The sequence below is a fragment of the Raphanus sativus genome, chromosome 9 (assembly GCF_000801105.2).
Source record: "Raphanus sativus cultivar WK10039 chromosome 9, ASM80110v3, whole genome shotgun sequence".
Classification (NCBI taxonomy): Eukaryota; Viridiplantae; Streptophyta; class Magnoliopsida; order Brassicales; family Brassicaceae; genus Raphanus; species Raphanus sativus.
In genome coordinates, this window is record NC_079519.1 from 4,337,846 (window position 1) to 4,358,567 (window position 20,722).

Here is a 20,722-nt window from a genome sequence, read left to right on the forward strand (position 1 = left end):
AGAAGTTAAACAAAAATTTCCCAAAACAGTATCAAAACAAAATAACCATATTATCTAGATGTACTAATTCTGTTCAGTTGCAAACGAAATATTATTTTAAATTTAAATTAAAAATAATTAATCAATTACCAAAATGTTACTATATACAGCTGAAAGATTTATATAAATGTAAAATGGTTAAATAAAAAGTGATAAATGTAATAAATTATCAAATCAAATTATAAAGTGAAAAGAACATTGACAAAGAGAAGTGTGAACAAAATTTCCCTTTCAAACATTTATTTATTTTATTTATTTATTTATTTTTTTTTTCAAACATTTATTATTAAGCATATATTTATGATGAAAATAAAATAGTAAAAGAGACGCAAGGTACGTAATGCATACAGTACGGGGTAAGATTATGAGCAAGGCCACTTTGCAAACACGAGGTAAAACTAATGTGTAAATATAATTAAATCTGTGATGTCCCCAAGCCATAGCCGGCCATTGCTTGTCGACCATCAATTTTATTTCAAATAATATGATATTTAAGCATGACTGAAAAATGCTAGTCTACGACTAGTTTGTGTTGATCCTAAGTTTTATATTATCGTAGATGTTTCAAAATAACATAAGTATTGTTTTGTCTTCCTTTTATACTATTCCAATATCCTGTGAAAGAACATAAGATATTAATAATTGCGATGATTCAAACGTACAGAAGACTATGTTTTGATAAGTAGAATGTCGCTGTATTGCTTTATGTGTGTGGCTAATTTGATGTTTTAAAATAGTATACATTTTTCTCTACGACATGTACATGCTTCTAATGAAGTTCATCTGCTGTTCATAATCTAAAATAGTTCGAATATAGAAACATGGCACATGTCTAAATCTAATGAACAAATCTTGTAAAACATGTTAAGAGTAAAACAATATTCGAACATGAAAGAATCACGACCTAACACGTCAAAAACATCGAAAGGTCGTGAGACGAACGAAAGAAGAAACAATATTGACACGAATGTTCCTTCTAATCGGTGGATCAACTCAATTAGGGTACGAAGACTACAACTCGATAAGATCAAAAATGTGCACCCAAAAAAGACTTACATAGTTACTTACATATACATATATATGTTAGCCGTATTAATATTCTGCATGGCTCAATTTGACAAAACTCGATAAGAGCAAACATGTGTTACATGATGTATATCGTATGTTTTATCTATTCGTTTGATCATGATGTATTGCTATGCATGTATCTGATGAAGAAAAAAAAAAAAAAAAAATGTATCTGATGAAGAAGACGTGTGCTTACGGGGATGTACGGTGGTGCGTTTCAGAGCCGTCACGACACCGTTTCGAAGACCGTTCTCAATTATTATTTGCTATGGAAATGTCACCGATTAAATTGGCTTCGAAGCGCTGACCATGACGCGACTAAGATTGTACAAATACAAATCTATCTCAAAAGTCAAAGATCGTGCAAGAAGAAAAGAACAGATTTCTCGGGATCATTTTAGTACTTCTTCACAGAGACAAGCACATAAACACAAAGTACTACAATGAATGGCTTAGATCCGTCTGTAAGAATTTCGCAGTTTCAACTTTCAACGATGGGTCCCACTGGTAAAACTCATGACGGCGACGCGTGTCGCTTGCACGTGATGAGTGATGATCCACTCAAAACTGTCCTTTCTTTTTTTTCTCAACTTAGATCCGTTTTGTGTCATTCATCCATCACTGTGTACTTTCCTTTCTTCGAAGATGGGTTTGTTCTCGTTCACCTTCCACGACGGCGCGTGGGTGAAACCGCCGTGATAAAGTAAAGGTGTAAGAGAGAGATGGAGGATTTATTTTATTATCAGTAGTGTACAGAGAATATGGACCACATGATCCACTTATGGCCATGAGTCATCATAACGAACGAACGAGCATCCCCTTCTCCCATTTTCTTTTTGAGTACACTTTATATATGACAATTACGTCACGGCAGTATAATTTAGTTTCGATTCTTCTTTTTTCTCTTTTTATCATATATGGTTTCTTCTCTGTTTTGTTTCTTTCCTAAATATAGTTTCTGAATTTATTATAGGTTGAAAAATAAGCCTTGACCTCTACAACCACCTCCATTTCCTCATAAACTACATTTATGTGTCGTTTTTCTTCGACTAAAGTTAGGTCTTAAATAACGTGTCTTAATGTTGTCAATTAAGTTTTAAAATTAGCGTATAGTTCTCACATTTAATTTCATTGAAGTCATGTGACTAATTAAACCTCGTTTATCCATTTCCTCATAAATTACATAAATGTATTTTTATTATAAAAAGACTAGGTGATTGTGATTTTCCGTGCACACACTCCCATTTTTTGTTGGTTATGAAATTACTATACAAGGAGTATATTGCAAATGTTTCATAATTGTTTTGGAAGATATGAAAACCGTCTACTTCATTTTGTAAATTGGTTCATTGACTTTAAGAAACAAAACTAAAATAAAGCAAAAGGTGACTAAGTGTTAGAACTTAACTAGGTAGCCTCATCCTATTATAAATGGCATCACAAAACCTCCACCAATAATTTTCTCCACCAGCAAAAACGGTTGTTCCTGCAATAAAAACAAAACCTCATAATCACGAAAAACTTTGAAACTATGTTATTTTGATTGACTTGTAGTTGTTAATTTCTTTCCATGGTGTCAACTAATGGATTGGCACATTTTCATCGGTTACTTGCAAATCTAGAGAATTATAATGGGAAAGCATTCCCAGTAATAGTATGTCATGCTTTCTCATTCTCCATTTTCAAACATTGGAAAATGGGAAAGCATAAAGAGTCTTCCATTTATAAAAATTTGCGATTTGAATTTTTAATGCCTTTATAATTTCAATCTACTTTGATAGTCTAGTCTTACTCTATGAACATATGTATATGATCACAAATGAACAAAAAAAGGTCGGACCACATGTAAATATATAACATAGTTGGGTGGCATTAGAACATGTGATTCTGTACATGGGCCACTCAATCTAACAATATGATTCCATATGTCAAACCGGCCAAGACTGGAAAACGAACATTTAAGTACTAATACTTATTTGCGCAAGAACAACGCCAGTAGAATCAAAAATCGAGATTAGACCATATAGAATTATAGATTACGCCAGAGCAGCTCCATTTCCCACAAGGACTTCTTCTCCACCGGTATATGGCTGATGCAGGGAGAGGTTTGCTAGATCTGAAGCAATATGATGGGTGGCTCCAGAGTCCAGCAGCCACGGGTTAGGTGCTGGAGATGCATAGTTTGCTCGAGGTTTCCATCCTCTAGGTGCAGGGAGTAGTCCGGTGTGTGAAGCCAGCTGGTTGCAACGTCGTGCACTGTGACCTTGTATCCCACAGATTTGGCATCGGCCAAGGTATGGACGAGGAGGACGAGTTCCGGTGGGATTCTGATGATTGGGAGCTTGCCACTGGAAGTTGCGATAGTTGGTGCTCTTCTGTGGGCGGTAGTTGTTTGTGGCAACGTTCGCAGTGACCGGGAAGGACTGAGAGGTTGGAACAGCAAGGAGTCGAGCTTCATGGTTCAACAGCTTCTCATGGAGTTCACTGAACGTTGGTGGAGTGTCACGACTCTCGATCTGGTCCACCACCTGCTTGTAGTCCTCAGGTAATCCTTCCAGAGCAAGCTCGAGTTGATCTTCAAGATCGAGAACCTTACCAAGCACAGCAAGTTGATCCACACGGGCCGAGATGCCCTGAAGGTACTCAGAGATAGTCTTGGTACCTTTCTTCCAATTTTTGAGTTGGTGGTGAACTTGTTTGATGTGACCGCGGCTTGGTTTAGCATAGGTAGATGCTAGGAGAGTCCAGATCTCAGCTGAGGTGTTGGCTTTGGAGAGGAGGGGTTGAATGGATTGAGTTATAGCACCTAAGATGGCACTGTAGATCAACTTGTCTTGACGGTTGTGAAACAGAAACTCCGGATTGGGTGTTTCTTTGTCATCAACCGTAATGACTGCAGGCGGGATTGTCTTGGAGCCATCAAGGAAGGAAGACAAGTCGTAGCCATCAAGCAACGCCTGTACTTGGCGACTCCACATGAGGTAGTTTGTAGCATTGAGTTTGGTGACGTTGGAGGTGTTGATGTTGAGGAGAGTGCCTTGGTTTGTGACAAGGTTTGTGACACGAGTGTCCACGTTTCCTGTCACGTTGGCCATTTGAAAAGAGAGAAAAGAGAGGACGAAGATGAGAGAAGAAGGGAGCTTTTGGAGAGGCGGCAGAGAGAAGAAAAACTTTAGGTTTGGTTAGATCGTAAGCTCTGATACTATATGATCGAATGATGCTTTACATTGATAGAGAATGGTTACATTTATACAGAGATAGCAGTGATGAGCAAGGTAAATATTCCTATACATTAAGTGTGATTGATACGATGGAAAGAACGAGGAAAGTGAATATCTTTGCTATCGTTAACATAGATTGCTTATAAGCAAAGCAATCCAACTAACACTTAACTATTAGAGATATGAAAAGTCATTGAGCTCTGTAATTTGATACATTGCCTAAATGGCCAGTGGCGAGACAGCATTCTTTATCAGAATCCTTCTTTCAAGGTCAGGACTCAGGGGGTATATTTCTATGCATTTATGAGTTGCAACCCTTGTATGTTCTGTACGTATCAAAGATATCAAACTTTTAAAATAATTAATTTGATAAACTTGAGTCACAATTCTTAAATTGTTTCAGAGGGGAATAAGATTGCTCGAATTACCAGCCAATGATAGATAAGAAACTCTATAATTTTGTCCTCGTGTATGACTAATTCTGCTACTACCTACAATCGATATGTAACATGATTCAAAGAACCATATGCAGATAAGCTTCACAAGTTCCGTTATTTGGATAGAAAATGATCATATTTTGAAACTTGGCATGCATAGGCTGTGAGATTTGTATAGAGCAACACATAGTGTAGCTCAGCAACCTATCGGCCCACTAAGACACGAGTTTTTAAAGTAACCCACTAAGAAGAACTATTCTCCATGTCTTCTGATTTTTCTGGTCCATCATTAGCCCAAGTTAATACAACCTTGCGTTCTTGTTCATGTTGATTGGAGTCAACGTCCTTCCTTTACAGACTAGCAGCCCCCAGGTAAACCTGATCAGTCATCAGAGAGTACATGTGCCACTGTACAGTCGCTGTAGTCACACCTTATTCCCTCAACCAATCCAGCGGAAAAACATCTACATGTCAGCTGATATTAAAATGCGATAAATTCATTAAAGTACTAAATAATCACAAGCAGTCTTCAAGTCATTTCACTAACACAAACCGCACGGAATCAACTCACCATATTCGTTATGGTAGTTACTAATCAAATATCATTTGTAGGTTTGCAACTAACAGTTGTCTTCTTTCATTGTTTTCAAGACGAATTACAAACATGTAGCTATGATTCACTTCCGCTTTCAAACCAATATTAGAACATTTTTTATATATTGAATCATATACTGCTAGACACAATCTATTTAGGAAGTATTCTATTTATGAAGTTTAAAAGTTCATGTCCCTAGTGTCCAATATCGGTTTCATCTCTCACTTCAAAGCCATCAATCCAATGGGGTCGCCACTCTCACTCTTGTTTCATTTTCACTTCAATTTCACAACTCTCTCCCAATTAAACAAAAGACCTTTCTCTGTTTCCACTAATACAATCCATATATACTAAAAATCTAATTCTCTGTTTAAACTTCTTTTAAAATTTATTCCACGTCCAAATAAAAGTTTCAAATGCAAGCGTATAATTAATTCGGTAAAGATTTATAGAATTAGTAGAAACAAAACAATAACACTTAGATGTAATAATTATGTTTTGACTTTTCTTGTCACTACTGTAATTACAATAAATTTAACAAATGTTTTAAAATAATAATTGGACAATTCTATCCTTTATTTTCCCACAGTTTTTCTTTAAAAGGAGAATCTCATCAGAGACTAAACTAAAAGCCAAAAAACAGAGCTCCTCTCTGGATCACATTGTCTCTCTCTCTCACTCTTCATCTTCTTGTTCTTCATGGATTCTTCAAGAACTCGAACTTTAGGCAGAAGATCTGATCCGGTCAACTTTCCGGCGAAGACAAACACTTCATCCCGGCGATCTTTATCTTCTTCCTCCTTCTCATCCTTCTCCTCTTGCTCCTCTAGCTCCCTCGTGTTTCAAGGCGACTCTCCTTTAAATTCTCCCGCGACTCCTCTTCGTCTCCTCGGTGTTCCATTCTCTTGGGAACATCTTCCAGGGAAACCCAAAGATTACTCTCACAGACTCAACCACCTCCTAAGTAAAGAATCTTCACTTATACTACCCCTCCCTCCTCACCGGAGTACACATTTTCCGGTGTCCGGAAAAAATAAAAAACCTAACAGTTTAAGTAAGAAGAACAGCTTCCCGGTGATTGAGAAAGATCCATTCGCGGCCGCGTTGTTGGAGTGTTCCAGAGACGACGTTGACGATGAAGACGACAGGGAAGACGAGAGGTTCCGAGGAAACTCCAGTGGATCAAGCAAGGCGCTATCTAAGAGCAGCATTGGCGACAGGTTTGGGTTAGTGAGTCTTTACGGTTCTTGTCGGAGAACTTGTACCGTTGCAGAGTCCATTGTTTATCTCCCAAGACCGAGAAAAGCTTCTTCTTATGATCACTGATTCCACGCCGTCGCAGTTAATTCGTTGTCTTTCACAATTTACTATATATTTTCTCTTGATCTTTGTAATACTTTTTATATAATTTTCTCTGAATGTATATTGTGGGTACATGATTATTTCAGAGTGACTTATTCTCAAAAGAATATAAAAAAACTTCTTCGATGGTAGAGTAGGAAGATTTAGTTATTTACTTACATGTGTGATAACATTTTTAAAACTATTTTCTTTTCTGCAATAATTTCAGTTTGGTGAATCGGTGGTAGTCATCTAGTGGCGCTTGAGGGAATTGAGAAACCCAATACGGCGAATCCGGGTTCAAATCCCACCGACCACACGGATATGAGTTATTGCTTTCGACTCATTTGAATGCCTAGAAAAGAATTTATCCGTGGGCTGTACTTCCACCCGGGGGTTAGGCTTGTGTCATCATTGACCCGGGTTTAACCCTTTTAGTTAAAAAAAAAAAAATTTCAGTTCGGTGGAAGTAACCAAGACTGAAGGTTCTGCGATCTCTCTAGCTAGTTTCCAATCCCATCCCATGTGAGAGCAAGCTAAGCTATATGTGCAAGTACATACAAAATAACATTGATTAATTTGTTATATATGCTTCTAGACGTGGACGAGTTTGTACGCACTGATCTTTTATTTTGTTGTTTTTCACCATTTAGAAACTGCTGATAGTTTAGCGTGCTGGTGAATTGAGTTGTATTATATATTTAGTAATGATAATTCTCTAGTTTGTTTTTTCTTTAAGTCTCTAAATGGATCTTTGATCTTTCATTTTTGGTGTTGGGACACGGCAAACAAATTAACAAAATAATAAAAGGGTTGGTGGTTAACCATGCATGCATGTCTTGTACACTCTATTCTATTATATATTCAAAAGAGATATTTAAGTACTGTAGTATGCAATATTAAAAAAAAATTCTGTCTTTTTCCGGTTTTCCCATTTGGGTTGATTATTAATGAAAATATATTATTAGAAATCTAAAAAAATAGGAGAAAGATACAACAATTTCTCAAACCAGATTCTTTTAAATACTAACATGTTTTCTTTTAAATGACTTATTTAAAAAAAAAAATTAAAACATAAACCAGAAATTCAGTTATATTAAAATGTAAAACACTATTCATCTAAAAATCCAATGAGAACACTACACCATTGTGGTTGCTCTAAAATTTATCTTTTGTATTTATGTACTACAATTTCTGGTACAAAGTTGAAGAAAATATATACTATTTCCAATATGGAAAACATTATTTATTATTTAATAACATTTATTTAATTAATCATAATCTAGAATGCAGGGTATATAGTAATAAAGATAAAATAAATTTTAAAATTTGCCTAAAATTGTAAAAATGTTATAAAATAAAATAAAAGAAAATTCATACACTTCTATAACTATTTGAAGAAAATAATATTATATAGACTAAGTATATTATACTCTTTAATATGAATAAAAGGTTCTTATATGGAGATTCTTATTTATTTTTATGAAGATACTGTTGTGGCTTGTTTGGGATTAACTGACTCCGTGTTCCTTTATTTGGACATCAAAATATATTCCATGGAAAAAATATCCAATTTATACCACATTATCGATCATTTATTGATTTTTATTTTCATAATTTTTAAAACACTAGATTGATACGGGAAAATCTCATAAAATCCAATAGTATTCAAAATATTGTTTTTGCGCCTGACTGATACGCAACTCACATGATGTAATATTTGAGTACTCGTTCACATTTATGTCCCACGCTGTAGTTAATATGTCTTGATCAAACTTAAGATAGATTAGGAACAGTTTATATCAAATTGTTTGGTTTAGCGTACAACTTAATTTTAATTTTTATTTATCATAAGATCGTTCCATTTTATCTCCTCTTTGTATTTAATTCATATTCGTATCATCAATCATAGTGCAAGGTCAGTAGCCGACGCACAAATACCAACACCTTGAACTTACAAAATATGGACGATTTTCTTATGCTTAAAAGTCTTAAAATTCAATCTTCTTAACACTTTAAAACATTTACATATTTTCAGAATTAAAAACTACGTACGGTACGTAATCAGATATTCACACATTGGACATTTGGTGCTACATAGTAATTTTTTTGAAGATATACCAAAATATTGTCAGGATATTAATGATCGGTCGGAGTGAATCGAGTATACAGAACTACTAAATATATGAATAGTTTTTCATATTGAATATCCATAAATCCAATATACAAAAACTTTATATGTATAATACAAAATGTATGAATGTTCGAAGGGAATAACTACTTTTTTTTTTATCTTAGGTCAAGTCTAATAAGTTTTCTTACACACCACAAGTAGGTTTAAGATATTCACATGAAAAGTAGTTTGATATGTAAGAGAATCAAATAATTAACTAGAGAATTCGTTTACCTGTTTTCGTTAATTCTAAGTTTGGAGTTGGAGCACTGAAAGATATTAGTGGGGAACCAAAGAACCTAAAGTTAAGTGGGATATAAATGATGACCAACTTCTAATAATATTAGTAGAAACAAATGAATATGAACATTGCTTTTCATCATTGTCTGCCTTGTATTCGCGTGTGTACTTTTACATTATTGAGTTATCTCCAAATATTATAACACTCGCTGATGCCAAAAAAAAAAGAATTATAACACTCGCTTTTAAAGAAAAACCACAAAAATGTATCAAGAGCACATTTTAATTTGTCGTCTCTTTCAAATTTGATGAAACCATCACATATGAAGTTTATTTTTGTAACTTTTTCATTTCAGAATTTTAAAAAGATATATATTAAACAGTGATTACTTTCACTTATGTATATGCAAATATCTAGCACTAACGTATATGTGTGAGCGTGGGCATGTGCATAATTGAAACTGATAAATGAATATGGGATGAGACAAGATGGACCCCTATAAGTGATTGAGATGTAGCTTGAGACTAAAGACACCATTATCAGCATCTACCATTATGTCTTCTTCGCACATGGAAAACAATATACTATATATGCAATGTAGATGAGGCATACGAATCGGAATCCATTTAATTTGTGAATGCATCAAATCCGAAAGCACAGTTTTTTTCTGTGAAAAGCACAGTTTTAATCAAGAGTCTTGAGCAACAAACAAGCTGATATTATTCTGTCACCAAGGAGTATTTTGTACAACACAAGCCGGTGATTATTTATAATAACGTTAGTAATCTTGAATTGCTTGCATTTATGAAAGTGTCTCTAGTCTCGATAGTGATAATAAAGAAGCTAGGCCGGTTAACAATACAATACTTATACTGTTTCATAAGATTAATTTGTATATACTTTATTATGTTACATACGGATTCGAATTTAGATGATAATACTTGACTGGACTAACTTAAATCACTAGTTCGTATGCATAAGATAAACCACTAGACTACATACTTTAGCATCTATTTTGTTTATAATATTTAATTTATTTTCAGTGTTCCAAAAAATAAAAATAAATAATTTATTGTCATTTTATCAACATTTATTAGATGTTACGTAGTCAGGAATATGATTTATAAGAAAACGATACAAAGAAATTAATATAGAAAAATACTAATATAAAGTATTTTATGTTATGTTTGAAATTGGAATGAATATAAATATTGAGATGCAAGATAAATGTATGTACTAAGACAATCTCCAACAATAGATATGATCTTAGAGTTCTAATTTTTTTTTAACTGAAAATAATCAAATTAAAAATTCTGTATACTTGTTTAGTTTTAATCCCTCCAATGATAGAACCAATTAAAGGTTTTAAGTTTCAAAAATTTGTAATAATAGATTACTTGCATCACACTCTATAATAAAAAACTTGTAATTATTGAATTACATAAAGTTTAAATTAACTTGACATAAAACATATAACATAGATTTTGAGAAATCATAAACAAAACTAAACGATTAATAGTCATTTTGCTTTGTACAAAATTTACGTCATATATGTTCAACCAAATCATTTTTCAATTATTCATGTATGTTGCGATAACGAAATCGAGTTCGAATTGCCATCAAAACGACAAAAAGCGCAAAAGATGGAAAAAAAAGCTTTAAGGAAGGGAAAACGGCCTTGAGAGCATCTTACAACTTCGCCGGCGTAACCAGCCTAGAAGCTAAGTCAACCACAATAGCTGACACTTCGTCTGTGAAACAACCCCTACACGAAAAAATTCAGACTTGAACTCAAGTGATGAAAAAAGACGCATATAAAAGTTTGAAGAAGAAACTTACCTCCGTCGTACATCGGTACATGGCTGCCGGAGATCTCTCGTCCAAGGGTTTAAACACGGGCGGGGTTCTCTGCAATCCCGGGTTCAACCAAGAGGGATCATATTGATTACTGAGCTCAATCTTTTTGTTGAATCTACCAAGAAAAAAAAAGGACCAAACAAATTTTTCCGCGAAATAAAAACAAAAATAGTATTTTTTCTTAAAAATACTAACTAATCATAAAGTGACATGTATTAACTTAGAATTGGTTTCAAAAGTTCTATTTTTAAAATTATATCTATTTATTTTTCCTCTTTTGATTTAATTTTGAGCATATAATTAGATAGAATCATGACATAGAACCTTCCTAGATACTCCATTGGAGATGGTCTAATGCTTTGTTTTTTCTTTCCTTTTGAGCCTTCACAAACGTAAGCATCACGATTTAATACCATAATGATTAAAAGATCGTCCGATACGATAACATGTGAGTGGATCTCCCACGTTAAGCTTATAACACATGTCAACTCCTATATATACATACGTATAAAATGTTGTAATCCCCAAGAGTATCGAACCAAAAGGCAAAAGCCATAACCTTAAGAGATTCTGTATCGATCACATCACACTAAAAGGTTCGAAAAAGTTATGATTAGTGATCCACTTATGAGAGAATGCTGTTAAATGTATCGGTAGACATTGGAGGAATCCTAATCCCCGTTAGTTTGTTAGTCACGGACACGGTCACGGATCTTAAATGAGAAAGCAGACAACCAGAATTTAGTTTTACAAAGGTGTTTTCTTCTAATTACTAGAAACTGGACCAATTATAGACACGCCGGCGAACACATCCATAAGGCACACTAATTATTTTACACAGTCAAGACTCAAAAACATGACCATAAGAGCAATAGATCCACCTGACACAAATCCACATCAATTTTGATCAAACTGATTACATTGCATATTACAGAAAACAAAAATTCATTGTGTCGCATGTGGAACAAAATAAGAGGAATCAAAATTCACACCACTTAGGCAAGAACGAATACGTTTTACCTGTTTCTGGGCTTTTGTTTGTTTTTAGATGGGCCGTTTTGACATCCTCTATACGTCATACGTCATACAGTATTTCAATTAATGATTCGTCTACTTCACGGGCTTGGATGAGGCTGATCTAAGAAAAGGCCCAACCAAAAAGGTCCAGTAGCAGTTAATTTTTGATAATTTGTTTCAAAGATTTCTAAAGATAATATGGTTATTGTCATAACAAATAAAATCGGTAAATGTTTAAAACGTTTTTAAAATACAAGTGAATTAATAAAAGATTTTATTTCAAAAGGTTCACACTCTTTGAACTCTTAATAATAGTCAGTACTATCAAAACCAATAGGAAGAACCGAAGAACCGAAGAAGCAAGCTAATCATATGTGTATCATGGTTTTTTTGTGGATAGATTATTAAAAATTTAAAACTAATAATGATATTTCTGATAGAACGGGGGACCATCATGTCCTGTTGTCTACAAGAATTAACAAACAAATAAGAGTTATCCAGAGAATTAGTTCAAAGTTACAAAAGATGTATGAGTACAACCTTCCACATCTAGAGGTTGACTGTTTATTCAATAAGAATCAAGGATAACACCTAACATGCACCCAGTACCAAGTAGATGATATATATAGTAATAAAGCCGAGACAATTTTAGTTTCTTTAACCTATAAACCAACTACGTATTTATTAGACCTTACAACCACGGTGGTTTCAATCGGCTCATCTTCTGTTCAATTTATATTTAAAACAATTATTTCAGAAAAGTATCCAGAATAAAATTTTATAATCAAATATGTTTACGAAAAATAATATTATAATATAATTTGGATGCTGAAAAAAGAAAAAAAAAATTGGATTTAGAAAATAAAAGAATTTGATTCAGAAAATTTTAATGATACAAACAATACATTTGAAACAACTTTGATGATATTCTATTTTTTTTTGGCAAGATCATATATCTTTAAAATTTAGAAAGAGACCAGACATTTGATATATTTAATTTTATGTTTGTTCCACAATATAAATAATGCAAGTCTAGATTTGGAAATGATGCATAATTGCAGTTGCATAATGCATAAGTGATGCATGATGCATAAGTGACACGAAAATATTTAAGTAGTTAATTAAAAATAAATAAAAAAACTCAGAAGTAAATATTCCGGTCAAAATTGCAGTCTTAAATCATCAACTAGATTTTGATCCACGCTTTAAAAGCGCGGATTTCGTTAGGTTATAAATAGAATTTGATATGAATTAGTATTTTAGGATTTTGTATATTTTGATTCGCGTTTCGAAAGTATAGATTTTCGGATTATATTATACAAAGTCATGTTATATTGAAAAATATATAACTTTTATAACTTTTATATAATTTTCTCAAGATATAACTTTTATATATTTTATTAATTAGTTTATTTGAGATTTTATATGTACAATCTTATATAACTTTTTCTTAGATTTGGTTTAGGTCCGGATCCTGAGAAAATTACCTGGGTATCTTTCTGGACCCACGAATCTTTGTTTGTGTTCGGGTCCTACTTGAGATCCAGGTCAGAATTATTTTGTATATTAAGTATGTTTAGATATTTCAAATATTTCCGGTATTACGGATATTTTTTAAAAAAGTTTTGGGTTTGGGTTTACGATAATAGTTAGGTTTTGAGTAAAATTTCAAAATTTTTTAAAAAATATTTTGGGTATTCAGATAAATTTGAGTATTTTTGGTATATCGGACCAGATTTCGAATAAGATTTTGAATTTTTAGATATTTGAATATTTCAGAATTTTTTTTGGGATTTCAAGTATTTTTCGTGTTTTGGCTACTTTTAGATTTTTAGATATGTCAAATCTTTTTTTTTATTCTAAATACACGAAAAGACCTGGACCTAAAGATGAGATATATAGTCTACATAAATATAGGTAGGATGTAGTTTACTGTTACATAGTTGCTGGATTAAACAATTGATTTTTTATTTTTTATTTTTGGCAACTGGATCAAACGATTGATATTGTTTGTCTTGTATTGATATATGATCTGGCAAAAAAAAAATCGTATATAAAGCATACTGTTATATCATTTTCGTGTGATATCTAATCTATTAATTTAGGGATTATCTACTATTTGAAGTTCTCATTTAAATTTTGGACTCTTTCATAGTTGTTGCTAGAATATATCATGCCTCCTATACAATGCAACCTACCAACTTAAATTAAACCAAATCTTAACCAACATAGATTAGTTAAACCTAACCAGTAACACTTTTATAATATTTTGGTTAATCTCTTAATATAATTAGATCATATAAAACTGAACCACTCTTAAATCAACGAGTTTCATATCATTCCAGACATAAGAGAAAAAATATCCGACTCATTTACAACGTAAACATACAAAGACCGTGTATACTTATGCTCATTGATCTTCCAAAAACCAAATAATGTGGCATAGACCAACATAGGCTCATGTTCGTATCACTAACTTTACTTCCATATATTTATTCTTCACCTACATCATATCACAACATACACAGTTATGCAAGAACATGATTTTTTTTTGTTCAAACAACCAAATAATGGTGGCATATGGCCAGTAGATTTTTTAAATATGTTTCTTTATATATTACATTTTACGAGACTATGTGTATAAATTTTTTTTTTGAAAAAAGCATAACAATGTGTATAAGTTAAAAGATAAAAGGTGTGACAAGGCAAATTATTATACTAAAAATGAAAGAAGATTAAATACAAACTAATAACAAGTACAACACAAATTATAACACTATTAAATTCTATATATATTTTATAAAATATTATATATATGTCTAATATGTATATATATATATATATAAATGTTACACAAAATATATATAATATTATATACACATATTATATATACCATATATTACTTATTGAAATTTGACAAATCAATTTCCGCCCTTTAGGGCGGGTACTAATCTAGTTTTCCAGTTAAATAAAAGTGTACATATCGTTTAACTTTTGCACGGACAAAAGGATGTAGTCTAATAAATGAAAGAATGGACTAAATTATTGTTAGAGAAATTTTAGGTTATGTATTATTAGTCAAATATTATGGTAAGACTGCTTCTCTTTTAATAGTATAGATAACGAAGCTTGGGAGTTTTTCTTAAAAATAAAATAAACTGCATAAATGTTGTTAGAAAAAAACTGCATAAAATAAAGAATTGAGTGGTAATGGCAAACCAACGAACGAACCAGTGGATCCACAAAATAAAACCATGAGCACATCTTGATGAGTCACCCCTATAATCTGTCTTTACACTAAACTTTCAATCATTTATCCGTTTAGATTCGAATAATAATAATAAAAATGCCAAAACAAAACCTAACCAAAAGCTCGAATCAGAGATTTCCAGATATTATTACTTCCGACAATTCTAGTTCTTCTCTCTCTGTCTCTCTCTCTCCTCAAGAACCCTAATAGTTTCTCGTATTCAACGATCTGAGTCTCTCTCTTTCCTTAAAAATCTTCCGACATGGTTTAGAGTCTCTGCTCTTAATGGAAGCTGACGTGTCAATCGTCTGAAAAGAAAAAAAAATCCCTTTAATCGCGATCAGATTTTCCCCAGCAAAGATTAAAACTTTTTTTTTCCACCGTTTGTTTCAATCTGCCAAGGAAGAAGACAATGATGAATCGTCCCCTGGTGCTTCTTCTCCTACTCTTCCTCCACGTCTTCACCCTTTCTTCAGCCAAACTCATTCTCATCAGGAACAACATCACTCGCTCTTTCGACGACATCGAAGCTAACTTCGGTCCGTTTATTTTTTTTTGAATTTTGGGTCAACGTAGAATCGATCGAAATGATTTAAAGTTTCTTCCTTTTTTTTTTTAATTTGTGCAGCTCCATCTGTTAAGGCAGCTGGTGAAATTGGGTTGCTTTATGTGGCTGAGCCTTTTGACGCGTGCTCTAACTTGATGAATAAGCCAGAACAGAGCTCTAACGGTACTACTTCCCCTTTCGTGTTGATCGTTAGAGGAGGTTGTAGTTTCGAAGATAAAGTCAGAAAAGCACAGAGAGCTGGTTTCAAAGCTGCTATTATACACGACAACGAAGACCGTGGAACCTTGATAGCAAGTAATAAGAATCTTCTATGTTACTGTCTTTGATCTTCATAACATTTTAATGGATTGTGAGTTTTGTACAGTGGCAGGTAACTCGGGAGGCATCAAGATTCATGCGGTTTTCGTTACCAAAGAGACGGGAGATGCGTTAAAGGAGTTCGCGGGGTTGTCTGATACCAAAGTGTATCTCCTTCCTAGCTTCGAGAACTCTGCTTGGTCCATCATGGCCGTCTCATTCATCTCTCTGTTAGCAATGTCAGCTGTTCTCGCCACTTGTTTCTTCGTCCGTAGGCATCGGATAAGAAGGCGTACATCTCGCTCCTCCTCTAGAGTCAGAGAGTTTCACGGCATGAGCCGCCGCTTGGTGAAAGCGATGCCGAGTCTAATCTTCACTTCGTTCCACGAAGACAACACGACCGCGTTCACTTGCGCTATCTGCCTCGAAGACTACAACGTCGGAGACAAGCTCAGGCTCTTACCTTGCCGTCATAGTGAGTATATAAACTAATCAACATTTGTGTTATATAGAAACCAAGTCTTGATTCTCTCTCTTTTGTGTGTGTTTGCAAGAGTTTCACGCGGTGTGTGTTGACTCGTGGCTAACCTCATGGAGAACGTTCTGCCCCGTGTGCAAACGAGACGCGAGAACAGCCAACGGGGAGCCCCCAGCTTCGGAGAGCACACCGCTGCTCTCGTCCGCCTCGTCGTCTTTCCGATCTTCCTCTGCTCTATCTTCATTCAGATCATCAGCAATGTTAATCGGTCCTTCCATGGGATCATTACCAACTTCAATCTCCTTCTCTCCCGCACACGCGAGCTCTTCCTACATCAGACAGTCCTTCAGGTCTTCCTCTCTAAGGAGATCTCCTCCGATAAGCGTGAGTCGAAGCTCGATGGATCTCAGACACCAGGGAGCTTCTCCATCGCCGTCGCAGAGATCGTACATGGCTTCTCCGCAGTCGTTTAACTACCCGACTCTGTCACCTCTCAACGCTAGCAGGTACATGTCACCGTATAGGCCTAGCCCGATCAGTGCTTCACCTGGACTAGTCGGGTCGTCATCGAATCATCCGTTGAATCCTCTGCGTTACAGTGAGTCAGCAGGAACTTTCTCTCCATACGCTTCTGCGAACTCGCTGCCAGACTGTTGAAGAAAGTTCATTGAACCAAAACTGGTTATGGTTCAATGGACAGATGAGATTTTCTTTTTTTTCTTTCTTTTTGTATTTGAGTTTTAACTAAAGAGAGAGATACGGTTTGTGTTTGTGTATGTGCGTGTGAATACTGATGATATGCTTTATAGTCTTTTGGTTTGAGATGAACGATCTTTTGGTTTTAGGTTACACAAAGGCTCTTCTCAATAGGCCTCTCATGCTGGTTTTAAGCTCGGGGGTGAAAAGACCTTATCTTTATATGTTTTGTCTTCAATCATATGGTATTGGAAAATCATTTTCCGATACTTCACGTTTAGATACATTGAATTTAGTCGCTTAGTTCAAGAATTCTCTAGATCAGTTACCAGAGTGGAAAATGCGCCATGATGACACAGGTAACTAAAACCTTTTTAAGCATCTGCATTATATATAAAAACTAGGGTCGGTCCGCCATACGGGCGGGAAGTTACTATTAAAAGTTTTTATATGAATTTGTATTATTTTTCTTGAAAAAGAGTGTATTTATTTTTACAATAACGGCAACAAAAACATTGTAGTTTAAAAATTATTTTATTAAAAAAATAAATAATTAATAAAGTTTTGGGATCTTATTGTTATTTTTAATAATCATGGTTGTTTTAAATTAAAGTAACAATAATCTTCATTATTCTCTATTTTTCAGAGTAAATAATTAATTAATCAGAGTAAACATTTAGTAATGATTGTTACTAATTAAAAAGATTCATATTAGTTTAAAAATTACATGAATATTTGCTTGACATGATTTTTTTAATTCTAGGGTAAGTTTATGCTATACGTAGAAATTTGTTTCATTATATATTTTTTTAATATTTGCTTTTTGTTGAAATGATTTTTTTTTCCATTTTATCATTTTATCCGTTGCTTAGGTTTGCTGTAGAAATTCAAAGTCTGTTTTATTAGGCTTTAACATAAGTTATCTAATTTTGTATTGTTTTTTTTATCCGGCTGTTTTACATTATTTTTTTGTTTGACTATGCAATTATATATATTTCATATCAATATTAAAATCATGATTAAGTTTCTTATTTTAGCATTTTTAAAAAAATATACTAAATTCAATACAATAACCTTACATTTTCTGTTACAATACTTACAAAATATTCTTGGTTACCATTAAAAACAATTTTAATTTTTTTTTTGAAATGCTTAATTTGTTCTCAATTATATGTAACATCAATTTTAACTATTTCATAACAACTTTCACTATTTATTTACTTTCTTTTGTAAGTTATATATGATATTGAATATTTTTTCTAAAAGGTTAATTTTTAGAAAATTGTTTTTAGCATTGACCTCGTAAAACATAAATTTTACAAACATAATTATAAATATATTATATCAATTAAAAACATTTTCATGTATTAGTAAAAATAGAAAGAACATTGTTTGTAAACATTTTTGGAACATGTTTTTATTTGGTTTTGGTTTGCTCACTCGATAAACAACTGTAACAACATTATACTTCATCCTAGAAAACGTGTCTAGGAAGCTAGGCCATACATGTCCATGGTTTGCCTGACTTTAGTCATCATCAACTATTTTCCTTCACACATATATTTAAGTTCGACAACTACTTCAACTTCAAAGTATTAGATGAAGTAAGATGAGCTTAGTCATCACCAACTACCTCTCCTTCACACCTATATTTCCACCTTTTAGTGCTTCTTTGGAAGCTAGGGCATACATGTCTATGGTTTGCTTGAGTTCAAGCTTTGACCTTTTCATCTCAGCCTCAAGATCTATGCAAGTCAATAACTGGTATTTATTTGACGGTGAAACACACTTTCCAATCCGAACGGTTGCCATTAGAAGTCGTGTGCCTTGTTTGCGGTATTTCACTTTTCACCAATAATGACGGTGCCTACGTTTCAGAAACTAAAAAAAAAATCAGATGGATAAAATGCTTTTTAGCTTGAAAACAAAAGCCACTCAGGTAAAAAAAAGCACTCACTTCATTCTTCTTGTACTATATCCCTATCTCTTCCAGGAGCTTAGTTGAATATCATCACATTTTCCTTTCCTCCGCGGAAGAGCTGTGCTGCTCCAACTTCTCCACCAGTTAAGATACAGAAACAACATGGATTAAAGAAAACCCTTATTTAGAACCCTAAAACGTGGGTGGAAAGCTATTACTTTTTCCGGTGGGAAACGTGACTTTGGACTGATAATTCGACATCCCACCCAGACCTGAGCAGCCGTCCCTTCTTCCAATCCTCTGTATCTCTCGATGTTGACTCTAAATTGTTCATACTCTAAGTTATTCACCAAGAACTAACGTTCTAGTGGCATTTTCTGTCAGAGTGAGCGAAGACACGGGCATGTTATACGTCGTCATTGTAGGAACGCCTCTTTTTCTTATTTTCTGACACACCTAAGGGTCTTGCATGATGAGGCAGAGCTTCGTGTCCGTGAGAGGTATTGGGGCCTCGTACTGGTTTCACTGCTTTGATTGGCTCAGAGACTTTAGTGGGGGAAGTAGCCACGGCAGGAAAAGCCTTCGTGCCTGGAGGAACTATCTCCTGAATGTGATGAGCTTTCCTCATGCTGCCAACACGAATCCAATAAACCGTAAATACCAAAACGTAACTGGTAGAGAACGTGCAGTAAGGTAAGGAATGAACATACTTTGGTGCACCACTGTGAACTTGTTGGCCAATTTGGCCTACTTCGTAATCTTCAGTCAGCATCTTCCTTGTCAAGATCGTGATCGTCGGGGATATGTTGTTCTCCACGATCATGCTCACGACCATGTCTATGTTTAGTAAGAACAGTCTTCATCTTATTTTACCTTTTCCTTAAGTTTCTTGAGAACTTTTGATGGTCCTTTCGCATGATACCCTTATTCCTCTGTATCTAAACACATAGAAAACATTCCCTAACCTTGTTTCCGTATACTGAGGGTACCCAAAACTTAATCAGCTCATCTAGTAACTCATAGTGCCATCACCATAAATCAATTTCAGTATCAAACAATAAAAATACGTTATTCAAAAATGCATTTTAAAAGAGATATGGCAGAAGTAACATACCACCAAGGACAAAGTTATCCCTCAGGCTTCAGCGATTCTAATTTCATCTCAGTCACTCCATCTGCATCGTTTGAATCTATCGTCTAAATCTTCAGGCCCTCAGTGCTGTAACCCGTCAAACCCACTGACAAATTACATTGACCCTTCCTTATACATGTGTTGAAAACAAATGAATTTTGCATCAGTTTCAACTTTCAACTGTCAAATTTGATGAAAACAAATGAATTTGTTTGTCTGATGTCAAATATATAATCCAGGAGAAAGAACTAAGAACCAATTATTTTCCGCCGGAATTACCTTCTTATGTGCTTCCCGGATTCTTAGCATCTGGACTTTGACGATGTTAGAAAAACATGGATTTGAAGTCGGCGATAGAAAATATGAGGAAGCCAAAAGTCTGAGAAGTACA

The 20,722-nt window shown here is 34.0% G+C and overlaps 2 protein-coding genes and 1 long non-coding RNA gene across 4 annotated transcripts; 2 read left to right on the plus strand and 1 right to left on the minus strand.

The window, feature by feature from the left end:
* Positions 1–6,000: 6,000 nt before the first annotated feature.
* On the plus strand, positions 6,001–7,434 carry LOC108825575 (uncharacterized). The gene is made up of 2 exons (XM_018598893.2): positions 6,001–6,701; positions 6,931–7,434. The coding sequence occupies exon 1, from the start codon at positions 6,060–6,062 to the stop codon at positions 6,684–6,686; it is 627 nt and encodes a 208-aa protein (XP_018454395.1). The 5' UTR covers positions 6,001–6,059; the 3' UTR covers positions 6,687–6,701; positions 6,931–7,434.
* Positions 7,435–15,320: 7,886 nt separating this feature from the next.
* Positions 15,321–17,404, plus strand: LOC108828371 (receptor homology region, transmembrane domain- and RING domain-containing protein 2). Of its 2 annotated transcripts, none has more exons than XM_018602034.2 (4): positions 15,321–15,778; positions 15,868–16,101; positions 16,178–16,579; positions 16,659–17,404. In XM_018602034.2, exons 1-4 carry the CDS (start codon positions 15,652–15,654, stop codon positions 17,237–17,239), a joined length of 1,344 nt encoding a protein of 447 aa, XP_018457536.1. In that variant the 5' UTR covers positions 15,321–15,651; the 3' UTR covers positions 17,240–17,404. The 2 variants fall into 2 exon arrangements, with proteins under 2 accessions (XP_018457536.1, XP_018457535.1); XM_018602033.2 differs by having other exon boundaries at positions 15,323–15,778; positions 16,172–16,579.
* A 1,314-nt stretch (positions 17,405–18,718) lies between these two features.
* LOC130499704 (uncharacterized) lies at positions 18,719–20,675 on the minus strand. The gene is made up of 5 exons (XR_008938595.1): positions 20,314–20,675; positions 19,910–20,137; positions 19,418–19,828; positions 19,236–19,331; positions 18,719–19,159 (listed from the first exon to the last, which is right to left on the minus strand). It is a non-coding gene; the product is annotated as an uncharacterized LOC130499704 (long non-coding RNA).
* Between the last annotated feature and the right edge of the window lie 47 nt (positions 20,676–20,722).